The following is a 12,500-nucleotide window of genomic DNA, read 5'->3' as shown; positions in this document are numbered from 1 at the left end:
ATACCAAATTTCGGCAAAGTCAGCATAAAATGATATTCGGGGGAAATGTTTCTTTTTGTTTACTTTTCTTGTGTGTGTGTGTGTGTGTGTGTGTGTGTGTGTGTGTGTGTGTGTGTGTGTGTGTGTGTGTGTGTGTGTGTGTGTGTGTGTGTGTGTGTGTGTGTTCATGGGATTGTTGTTTTGTTTCATTTTTTTAGTCTCTTCTTTGTTTCATTTTTTTTATCTAATTCATTTGGAAGACTTCAAGAGGGCGGTCAATTGCATGTTGTTTGAAGTAATGGATTCGAGAGATTTTATGTGACCTACTATGGCAATCTTTGCTCAGTTTGGTATCTTGTCTTTAAGTATGTGACCCCAAGGACACTTCGAGGTTCAATAATCTCTAGATTTCAGGGGTTAACCTGTTTCCGTATGTTAAGTCCATATCAATTTTCTACACGCAGTAGGTTTTTATGCTTGGAAGAATTAATTAATGATAGCTCATGCCCACGTCGAGATACCTTTTTTTCAGAGCTTGTGCATAACATTAACAAAATAATTTTCGAGTTCATTTACACGTTGAAGGGAACTAACTGGCGTTAAAAATCTTCCCTAATAGTTCATCCTTATGTCCCATGACACGCTGTACATTTCTATATTATTTCCTTGGAAAACACCAAATGATAATTATAGATCTACTTTCCATTCTAAAACAAGAGGTTTTTTTTTAAAGAAGTGAAAGTACCTCTTTAAGCTGTTTGAATTGTTCGTCTTTCACTAGACTCACGACCACGCTGCCTTCTCTTTCTCTTGTCGTTTCGTGAAAAACTGACCCCAACACAGGGGAATTAGACTGGTTTCTCACCCGCCTTGCCTTCAGAAATACATAATAAAATTGTGATAGAATTCACATCAACATTATTTCCACCCTAATAAAGATGTCTATTTTTTTTCACTTACTGGCTTTGTTCAAAATCATAATTCAATTGATTATCTTCTTTATTTTGGTTCCCGCTAATTGTTCCCATTGGGATGTTTCAAATAGCGACAAAGTGTTTACTTCAACGGTTTATCTGAAGACAGGTTCGTATCAGAAAGTAGGATGTGGGGTATTGAAAAAGCAAAGTACAAAGAGACCCTTTGTCCAAGTCTCTATTTTACTTATGGCTTACAAACTTCAATTAACATAGCTCTCTCAAGAACAGATGCCAAAAGGTCTTTGGTGGGGGGGGTTTCAATCCAGAATGATCTAAACATGCACACAGTGCTGGGAACATGGAACAGATTTAGTATTCGGAAGACACAGAGCTATCACAAAGGTGGAGATCGAGGGAGCTTGGAGGTGTAATGCTTCTTGAAAACTCCTACTCTGTTCTGCGAAATGACTTGGGCTTTCATCCGTATGTTTAATATCAAACAGAAACTGAAGGGCACAGATATTTTGGTAAGCTCACTGCTGTGTAGGAGTTTGAAATTCAATTTCGGAGGGACCCTGTCTGGGTTGAGAAATGTAAAGGAATGGACGCTCCACGCACATTCGTACACTTGGACACTTCGTGATCAAATCAAAATCAAAGTCATTTGTTAAATTTTAAATTCTTTTTAAGCGTGAATTTGCTTAGAAAACCGAACCAGCTCAAACCACTGCAGGTTTTTACAGTCTGAGTGTCCAGGGAGAAAAAGGAAGAGACGTTCGTCGATGGGTGTGCCTGGTGAAAGGTACCGTATGACACACTTTGGGGAATTGCGTTGTATTGTACTTTCTATAACAACCCCCCCCCCCAAAAAAAAAACCCCAAAAAACCCCCAACCCCATAGCAATCCTGAACAATTTGCTTTAAAATAAAAGTTGCAATACTTTGTGAGATCTGGTGAATATTGTTAGGTAGGGTGCTGAGAAAAATTACTTTAAAGTTTTCCTCCTATCATATTTGTATTAGTGAAAAGCCCTTCTATGTATACAAGTACACTGCATACTTCTTGGTTTAAATTGGTCCGTCCTTGTTTCAGGATGAGGTCGGTAAAATTACAACTGTCACATGAGATGAATATCTCATCGTGCCGATAAAGTTTTTGAGAAAATTGTGGAGAAGGAAGGGTAATGATGTTGAGGGTTCCTGGTTTCAACTGGTTTGGTCACACCCCACACATCAAAAGTGGTTCACGTGTGGTTGTCAGAAAAGCTTCAGATGTGCACTAGACCTAAAAGCCGAAAACTTTCAAATAAATGGTCGCCGGATTTCCACGACTTAAAAACTCGTGATGAGTGTGTGGTGTTTGTTCATTATTGGAGTGACAGTGGCAAGTCGCCGAGACTTCAGAAAGGTGAGCGACCGCCACATGTCGTTGTGTATAAGTCTAGTAGTAGAAATGTGAGTGTTTCTGTGGGTAAGCGTCTAATGATTTCGTTCTGGGTGTCATTTGGACCAGGGGCTGGTATTTCATCAGTCCCTGCCTTTTTTTCATCTTGCAGTGTTAGTTTAAAAAAGAAAACAAGCAAGCTATTTAATGTTCACAAACACATAGTGGTGACTCTTAAGACGTAAAGATTTACGTTTTCACTCAGTTTCGGTTGAAATTTTAAAAACCCCCAAACAAACAAGATATTTCTCGAACATATTAGTTAAATATTTTCATACTGACGAAATTGACGTCTCTTTGGTTGATCTTTTTTATAGATGTTGAAACTGGTGCAACGATGAACGTGTTATTGCCTTTTGAAACATATCTTCTTTTTAAAGATACTTTGTAATCACGCGAGTTCAATTTAACGAATACATTAAAATTAAATCAGACTTAAGGAACAAAAAGATAAAATGAAATAAATTTAATACAAATTAAATTAAATTAAATTTTATCAAATTAGCAATACATGTCAAACAAAAGTAAAATCTCCATAAGTGAAACGGTTGCAGAAAAAATTGCACCACAACTGAGAGGAAATTCGATGAACTGTGGGCATTACATAACACAACATCATTTTGATCGTGCTTTCAACGGTCACTATAGAATAGAGTAAAACGGACAGGGTCTTTGTTGTTCAATCATATCACAAAACTGGGCGCTTGAGGCAGCTGGAGCCTCACTCTGTGTTCACTTTTGGGGTTGGTCAACAGTCCCGAAACGGTCAAACTCCATTTGAGAGGTCAATAGACCGTAAAGCAGACATGGTTTCCAGCTGCGGTTCGCGAATGGACGTGAGGTCTACTCTGAGGTAAACTCATTCATTCAGCTCGCTCTGTCAATGCTTGCAGAGGAAAGAAAATGGCGCCCCACGTAGATTATTTGCTGACAGCACCGAAAAAAGCCAACTGGACGTCATGGCACTGAATTGGAAATTCCGCAGGGCTCGGTTTGCAGAATACTAAAGCATGATTGATGACTGAAAATATACCGCTTTCAGACACAACATCAGCACGTAACTCTCAGGAGAAATTGAGAACGTCTCAGTGGTTTTTTGAAAAAGAACGAAGATGATGGATGCTTCATTAAGAACGTTTGTTTCAGTAATGAAGCTCTTTTATTGTTGTCTGAGTATGTATGTTATTCCACAAAAACTGTTATCTGGGGATTATTATAAAGGCTCGATGAAGTTGCCGAGAAGAATCTCCTTACACCGAAAGCCACTTCATAGATGGCAATACGTCAAAAGGATATTTATTTGTCCATTTTGATTTATAGATGGGGACGAAGTGATTGTCGCTGTCCCAACTGGTCTGTACTTGAAAATGGTTTCTAAGTTTTGGAAATCTGTAGAACGTATCTGTTACGCTAACAGCAGGCATTATCGGTAGTTCCAAAAGGATAGCGCAATGCTTCCTAAAGTGGTGATGGTTCTTTGATATAATGAAGATCTCCTTGCGAGAGAGTCATCAGTCGTCGCTGGACTCATGTTTTGGAACCCCACAGCCTAGGCCTCAGTTCGCTGAAGGACCAATTCGAGTATCATGAGCAGAATTCTGTGCCAAACAATGTCCGACATTTTCCTGGAGACCAGTGTCATTCAGTGATCGAAAATCTTTGTCTTAGGGATAAAAATGTTTCTCACATGACGGACGACACAAAGAACAAACTATATAAAAAGTAACTGCTAAAGATTGCAAGGTGTTTTATGCTTCAAATGTTGACTTTATCAAATGCGCATTTGTTAACATTTTCTTTAAGTATAACTTTTTCTGTCACTGCATTTACATTGGTTTATATTTTATTGTTTATTTTTTGAAAGATGCATTTTTGGCACAGCTTAACGAGCCTGAGCAAACGTAGCTGCAGTATTATATGTATCATCTCTGATCAATAAATGTTGTTTTACCCAATACCTGTTGTTGTTTTTAATTTCAAAAGGTTTTATTTCAAGAAATGAATTTTCTTTAAACATGAGAAGTCACTCCTCTGACACTGACACACAAAGAAGATCAAAATCGGAAGTTTTTGACGACTAACAACTAAAACCATCACTGTGTTCTAGTGTCAGTGTTTTTACCTATCGTCTGTGTAAGATGGCCAAAATTAATTGGACCTGCCCCTCAAATATTTATCTTGGCGGGTTGTTATCCTCAACCTAACGAACAAAGAAGTAAAAGAATACTCACTCAGTTTTGTTTTTCTCATTTAATGGTTGACGAAATAAACTATCACGAGCTGATTTTCAAGACTCCCAAACAGTAAAGATACCATAGTGCTGATGTTTTGTCGTAAGTGTAACAAATCACACTTGGCACCCTTAGTTACTATAATTAAATGACATAATTTTAAAGGATTAGAAAGGGACAAAATAAAAGAAACAAAAATTGAACCCCTAAAAATGAAGTGTGGATAATTTCATTACTGTCTTTTTATATCACTAGCGCTGCTAGTACAACTTTTACAATATAAAACTAAATCTAAACAATGCTTTTCTTTTTACATCAAAATCAGTTTCCATAACATTCCTATACAGGACAAAAGCCTTTTTTCTCTCCTGACCTACTGAAAAGCTAGACGTATTTTTAAATTTTAATTAATTTTTTTTTTATAGTAGATGGTTTTATGGTGTTCGCAACTGCATAAGGTCATATGAGCCCCAAGGGACGGGTGTCAACAGAGAAGTCTTTACAGGGAATCAGACTTATTCAGCTCACCACTCTAGCTTCAACAGCATAATAAGGTCTGCTTCGACTATCAAAGCACCCCGGAAATAGCAGGTCACAAAAGAGTGAAAAACATACAAAAGAAGTAGAGGAAAATGATAATAGTAAGGATTAAGAAAGAAGAAGCAGCAGTTCCCTGTTGTAGATCAGGCACAGTTATAAGCGTGACATGAATCAGCCCATTTACAATTCTACTGTGCTTGAACTTGAACGAGAAATGTCCCCCTTTGGGAATGGTCTAAAGACACTACAGTCAGTGGCACTGCCCCAGAGGTAGACGTACGTTTGTTCCGGCTTTCTTATAACACACCATTGGCTGAAGGAAGCATAAAACAATCATTAAAAGATGACAAATTCGGTCGTATAATGAGGATTAACCACTCTAAAAAATATTAAGCCAGTCCAGTTAGAGATATTCAGTACTTTCAAGATTTTGTGTATTTGATTTCCTATGTAACATGTTACCTGAGCCGAAGGAACGAAACCATTTGAATAATTATAAGTGAAACCATCAAAATGAGATTGTCAAAGCCAAAATTATATTTACATACCCTGAACGCGCAATAAAAACTTCGCTTTAATTTTGCAAAGTCTAACAAACCACAATTGCTTTTAAAGTGTCTAATTTACCGAGAGTGGGAACATTCTGGGGAATTAGAATTTCAGATGACAAACAAAGCTAGTTTGTAGCAAGGGCTGGGCTGAATGGGGTACATCTCGGGCAATTTGACGATTAATTATTCTTCAATGGAAGTCTGTTTGCATTATATTTCTAAATCTGTTTTCTCTCCTTTGGTCTAGCTAATTCGTCACCATAAAAGAGGGTCTCATGATGGTTTTGTTTTGTTTTTCGAGCGAGATCTAGATCTAGTCTTTTTTCGTTCAGGGGGGAAAAGGTGGTGGAAAGTTCAAGCTTGATAGTTGTGTGGTTGAGTGTAGTATGAGGAAGTTGAGTCAATAAAATGGATCGTCTAACTGGTTTGACACAATTTTGATGCAAGGTCGATAAAATTATACGAGAAAACATATATGTCTTCGTGCAGCTCAGAGTCTAACTGAAATATTAATTCTTCATCTAATGAGAGATAAATGCATCTTTATTACCCGTATAATTGCTCGTAATGATAACATGCCTGCCGGCACAGCTAAACAGAGAAATTTCTACAACTTTTAACAAAGACGCCGGAAAGATGACATTTGCAACTTTTACCTCCCAAAAAATCAGAGGAAAAAAAATCCAAAATCGGAGTAATTACTCTGTCGGATGATTAAAGACACTTTTTTCAATAAAGGGAAAAGTTTTTTAAATGATAAATACAAAGAACACCTGCTGCTGTAGGTTTCACTGGCTAAAGAACTGCTATACAAACACTTCTCGTTTTGTAACTGGCTTTTTAAAAAAATGATTAAACTTTGTGTTGCCAATATCTGTCAATGGTTTTTAACATAGATCTAAACCTCTGTATATACTGCTGAGACGATATCACCAATGCACAGAAACAGAAAACTTCAACCAGCGCCGAAGCTCTACAGAGCACAAAAGAACTTAAAAATAAATAAATTAAGAATTAAATTTTGACTTTAGCAGTTTGCTTTACATCAACTTAAAAAAAATATCGTCTTAGCGCTAAGAGTGAGCTTATGCTCGTAAGAGATAGAGCGCAGTATAAATGCAATCTGCTACTATTTTCGAAATAAAAAGTAATCCATCCCTCTTCATTAGTTATTATATTTTCTCAAATTTGCGAACAAAGCCTTCGAAAAATTTCTTTATAATTACTTTTACTAAGCTCCTCGTCATGACCAGCATGCTGGAAATCACGAGCGTTAATGTGACAGACTTTTCCTTGTACGGGAAGAACGCAGAAGGGCGGGGTTCGAGCCTCAAAGTCCTGAGCGACTTCACCCGTCAAGTGTTCGTGGTAGTCAACTACTGCATCATCTGCAGCCTCATCAACGTGTTCGGTACTGTCACCAATATCATCAACATCATCATCTTCGTCAAACAAGGCTTCGGGGATACGGTCAACATAAGCCTCCTTGGGCTGGCCGTCTCCGATCTGGGCTGTCTCATTACCCTCCAGGTATAGAATCTATGCTGTAGGAGTTTGGGTCGATCGTAAAGTGTCTTATATGAGTCTTCTCGAAGTCAGTTTCTGTTTACTGTTGTTGTTGTTCTTATTTTTGTTGTTGCTGTTGTTGTTGTTGTTGTTGGTGTTGTTATTGTTGTTGTTGTTGGTGTTGTTGTTGTGTGTGTGTGTTTGTGTGTTTGGCCGATGGGTTAAGGCAGCAACAAAGTCGGTTGTTTCGGCTGTTTTGGCTCTTTCCTTTATCGTTGTTACTATTGTCGCTCATGAAGTTTTCGTGTTAGCTGGGGGGGGGTTTTCCGGGTTTTTCTTTAGTTTTTGTTCTTGAGTCTTGAGTCTTGAATTTGTGCCCGTGATGGTTGTGTTTATTTACAACCGCTTTAATCTGTTAGTACCTTGTGTTTTCATTACATCGTTATTTTTTTTGTCAGCGTTGTTGAATGGCTAAGGAAAAAAACACGATTTCTGTAACAACTTCTTGTTCAATATAAAGAATTCGATCCATTAGAGCAGGGTCTCCAACTTTAATTACCTAATGGTTACTGGGGGCAGAATTTGGATGAGCCTGGGCCGCATCAAATGTTTAACAAAAAAACAACAAAAAAGCATTTTATTCTAAATAGTACAGCTGAATTTTAAATAGTACAGCTTATCCAATCTTCTAAATCTTTATTATAAACGGGTCTTCAGAACACAGACTTCTTTTTGTGCCAAGATCTATTCTTTACTTCCAAAGGCGTGGCAGTGCTTACTCCCACATAGCTATAAGCCACACCTGCTTTTAGGGAGGGCCACACTTACACTCAATTTTGTTGAGGTCACACGTCAAGTGACAGTCGCAAAATAATATGGTCCTGCCGGCTCCAATAGGCCCACTGCCAGTCAGCAGGTTTGAGACCCCTGTACTGCATGTACAAGAGAGAAGGCGCTAGGGTATGTGAGAGTCATGACTTTCTACTGATGATTGTCATGTGAACAATATCCCGATAAGAACGCTTGATTTGTTACAAATAGTAAGAAATGGAAAGAGTGTCTGTATGGAGTTCTACACATATTATAGATTACGTTCTAACTGGGCGGTTTTAACCTGACTGGGAACCGGCGTTGAAACCGCCACACGACGGGTCGGCCCGTCATCCACATCACGTGTGGTTTAACCGAAGCGAGTGTTCTGACAATGACGATTTGCTCGCAATTTATGTGCTGCTCATGACACGGGGATGAATTTTGTTTTCTATTTAATTATTGAAAAAAAGACGCGTTCTTCTGGAAAATTGCCTTAAAAATGGGTCGCTCATTTAAAAAATGTAATCAGATTTTATGTGCGGCAAATCATTTTGAAGATAGTATTTGCAGTGACAAAATTGTCTCATTTCACCTCCTTTCCTGCTCTCTAGCAATGTTCTGTTGTCTGCTTTCATTTCCAATTTCTGCCCCCACCCCCTCCCTCCTTTGCCCCCTCCTCTGAGCTCCTGACTCTTTCTGCAGCCTTTCTACTGCTACTCCTTGGCTCCTCCAAACTGCTATCTTTCTGCCACACCCCTGATCTTCTGGTAGGAAAGATCTACAGCTAGCCTTCTCGGACAAGGGCGTAAAAATCTGAGAGGGTCCGTGTGCAAGTTGCGCATGTTAAAGATCCCTTGGTGGTCTAAAATCGATAAGAGTAGGCTTCGGCCGCCACCCGGGCAAAATTCAAAATTTCCTACCAACTGAAAATATTAGGTGTGTCCCGTGCGCTCATATGACCTTATGCAGTTGCGAGCGCCTCGATGTCACACAAAGGCTGTCGTCGACAGAACGCACTGAAATGTATTCAGAAAATCCACACGTTGAAACCGCCAGTTCGGCCCCCCGGTTTAACTTTTTTCAAGCAGTTTTTTCGTTTACATTAATGTGGTCTGTCGCAAGCTTTGCCTTTCCATTCCAAACCAGCAGTTTGGGACGCATAGATCTATGTGTATGTGGCGGATACCATTCAGGTAAATGTCTAGTTGGGTTCTCCCTTTTCAAGATAATGAGCTAAAATAGTATGGCTATCCCATGTTGACCTTCACAGGGTGACGACTCCGGATATGCGGAGTAAGTAAATTCCGTATGAAAAACTCAGCTAGACTTTCAACCCCGTTCAGGTAGATTTTGAATATTGTCTCCTTATCGCCCAGTAAAACTTTCGGCGCTTAATACTTTGTTTTGATATAGATCTATTGTAATTTGTGTCACTACGTGGTGGAATCAGGCGCTCATCAATTTTTGGACATATGGGGTTATGGTATCATCTTAAAGTTAAACCCTGTTCGTTTGCCCTCCTTTTTGGTGAAAAAAATATACTTTTATGTTGAGTAGAAAAAGTCTAAATATTTGCAATTGAAGGAGGTCAGGATCGCCTGGTTTCCGAGGTAAAATCAGCTAGGAAATGGCCACCAAAACTTGGTAACTTCCTTAGCCTGAGAGTCCTTGAAAACTGAAAAGTGAGGTTTTTTTAGCCTTTAATCAGTGTTTTTCAGTAAAATACACTCACAAAATATGTTTCAAAATGAATATAAAAGGTGTTGAGCCAGAAACAGAAGAAAAAAAATTGCCCCTCAACCAAAAAATGCCGATTTCTTTGATTTCGCTATTTTGAGAGGCGGCCGATTTCACCACGATGCCTCACATTTTGTTCTTGTTTTCTTTCAAAGACGTTAATTCCCTGTGTAGCGCAGCAGCAGAAGATTACAAGGGAGGGGGGAGAGGGAGTGCTGTAAGTCACAATTTCCAACTTTTGAATGTGTCTGTTTTGATCTATAACTTACTTGGTTTGTTCTGTTTCGTCCATCATTCCAGCAGCACCTGGAGTCTTGAACAAGAAGAAAGCCTCTTAAATAGTGGAATATTATTTTTAATCGATGTACGGGAAAAAGACAACAGTGGTTTAAGAAACAGAAACGCAATGGTCCTCAATTTCTTTTCCTGTAACGAATGCCGTTTCTCATTTGAGCGCTTCATATTTTAGTTGTAAGGGGGGGGGGGGTGCTGCTTTATTTGCTTGTTTGCTTATTTTTTTCTAATAAATAGGAACCTGGTTACTATTAAATAACTTGTGCTGTCCACAGTGGCTGAATATCTGCTTCAATCCACTGTTCCAGTACTCAGACATCCCCTTCTCGTCCATCGATGTCCAGTACTTGACCGCTGGCTGGCCTCACGTCTGCTTCACCAGGATCAGCAGCTGGATCACAGCCTTCATCACCTTTGAGAGGTACTGGACTTGTGCGCTCTTTCGCTGATTTGACCCGTTAGTTTTGGTTCTATATTCTTACTTTTATCTCAGAGAAATTTTCTCAAGAATGTGATATATTGATAATGATATACCGGTTCTTTTCTAAGAACAACCCACGGCATTGCCAGTCTTTCTGTGATTGCACGACAACAATTATAAGAACATTATTTATTTATATTAAAAAAGAAGAAAAGAAAAGAAGAAAAAAAGGAAATTCAGGTCTTTATCACTGCAAGTGTACGTAGTGTAATGCTTTCGCTCTTTACCTTGCACACGAAAGGCTTGGATTCCATTCCGAACTCATCAAGCAGCCTGCCCCTGTCGTTTTGCCGGCATCTAAGTCATACAAATATCATTTACTTTCATCATGATATGCAAAGTAGAAACAGGGCACCGTGTTGGAGGCAAGCAGGGTGGGGGTGTGGTTTGAAAGCGTTTCCGACGACCGAACATTGTTGTTTGAATTTTTGAATTGCCACCTCGCTGCAGCTTGCGCAGACTTGAGCAAGGGGTGTAACCAAAAATAAATGTTTGATAAACTAATGCATCATTTTGTTATTCCCCTTGAACACAACGTGATTCTGAGCGAGTTTTCTCTCTGCTGTGCTTGAACATGGTCCTCATTCCCAGATGCATATTCCAGATAGAGTTTGAACAGCTTAACTGTGCTACGTTCTTCTTTCTCATACGATAGCATGAGATGCCACATTCAGTGAAATAAGCGAAAACATAATGTTGACATAATAATGCATTTCAACAAGGGATTTTTCACATCTGACACCCAGCTCTTCTCGTCATAGAATGTGTTCCCATGAGCCTGCTTGTGTAAGTTATCCTTCTGGCAGCTACATATTTTCTCCAAAAGTTCAATGAAAAAAATATTTAATTTTGAATCGCTACCACCCGAACGAGTGATGTCTGTCCGATCCTTCAACGTTGGGGTCTGTGGGCAGCTGAGGCTGCAGGGAGAGTGGAGAACCTGGATGTGTGAAGCAGATCAAGTAAGTTACAAATGGGGGAGGGGGGGGGTACTCAAATTGACTTCTTCCCCACGTTTGTGGAAGGCACCAATCAAGACCAAATTATATGAAATATGAATATACTTATGTTTCCTTTTCTCCTTCCCAGGTGTCTATGTATTGCAATTCCTCTCAAAGTAAAACAGATTCTGACGCCCAGAAGGACAGTGGCTCTCATCGTCTCCATTTTTCTCCTCCTCATTGCTACTGTCTCACCCGTGTACTACACGAGCCGGCTTGTCTGGAAGTTTTTCCCCAACAGGAACAAATCCTTGCTCGTGTTGTCTTTCACGGATGACCGCAAGGAGATCGAGAGCGTAGCTTTCATGATCAACAACGTGGTGGTTCCTGTTGGCGCCTTCTTGGTAGTGATCGTCTGCACAATCACTCTAGTCTTGAAGCTCAACGAAAAGGCAAAATGGCGGAAAACCTCCACTGCGCCTGGAAAAACTACTGAAATATCCAGCAAAGAGAAGAGAGTCGTTAAAATGGTCAGTTTTATTTCAACGATCTTCATCAGCTGTTTCTGTCCGGTGACTGTTGTATTCTTTTTTATGGCGAGGGAGCCAGAATTTAGCATTGATGGGCAGTACAGGAATATTTTCTTTGTTGTATTTTCGTTTTGTTTCATTCTGGAGTCGATTAATTCGAGCGTTAACATTTTCGTCTACTATAACATGAGCACGAAGTACAAAGACACCTTCAATGTGCTGTTTCGGAGAAAATACGTAGAAAATAAGACAGGTGGGGGGAAGAGGCGATTGGGAGACAGGTATTAGTAGAACGAGGCGTCGGTGGCCTAGTGGTTATAGGCTCTTGGCCTCGCAACCGTAAGGTCGTGGGTTCGAATCCAGTCAGGCGCTCTACATAGTGTCCTTGAGAAAGGTACTTTGCACAATTTTTCCTCACTTCACCTAGGTGGAAATGGGTACCTGGCTATAGATAGCGAACGATCGTGTCAGTTTGATAGTGTTTGAGCACATGAAATCCGCAGCTTGCACTGTATGCTTTCACGGAAGCCGAGAAT

General features: G+C 39.6%; 1 protein-coding gene across 1 annotated transcript in view; it reads left to right on the top strand.

Moving 5' to 3' along the window:
* The window catches only part of LOC101850033, a 34,578-nt gene extending 22,262 nt beyond the window's left edge, over window positions 1-12,316 (top strand). The window contains exons 4-6 of the mRNA XM_035972168.1: window positions 6,899-7,073; window positions 10,250-10,433; window positions 11,583-12,316. Of these exons, the coding sequence (XP_035828061.1) occupies window positions 6,899-7,073; window positions 10,250-10,433; window positions 11,583-12,252 (1,029 nt within the window). The 3' untranslated portion in view covers window positions 12,253-12,316. The remainder of the gene's footprint in view (window positions 1-6,898; window positions 7,074-10,249; window positions 10,434-11,582) is intronic.
* The last annotated feature ends 184 nt before the right edge of the window (window positions 12,317-12,500 follow it).

The sequence above is a fragment of the Aplysia californica genome, unplaced genomic scaffold, assembly GCF_000002075.1.
Source record: "Aplysia californica isolate F4 #8 unplaced genomic scaffold, AplCal3.0 scaffold00599, whole genome shotgun sequence".
In the NCBI taxonomy this organism is placed as follows: Eukaryota; Metazoa; Mollusca; class Gastropoda; order Aplysiida; family Aplysiidae; genus Aplysia; species Aplysia californica.
Note: the sequence above shows the minus strand (reverse complement) of the source record. Positions and strands in the feature narration are given on the sequence as shown.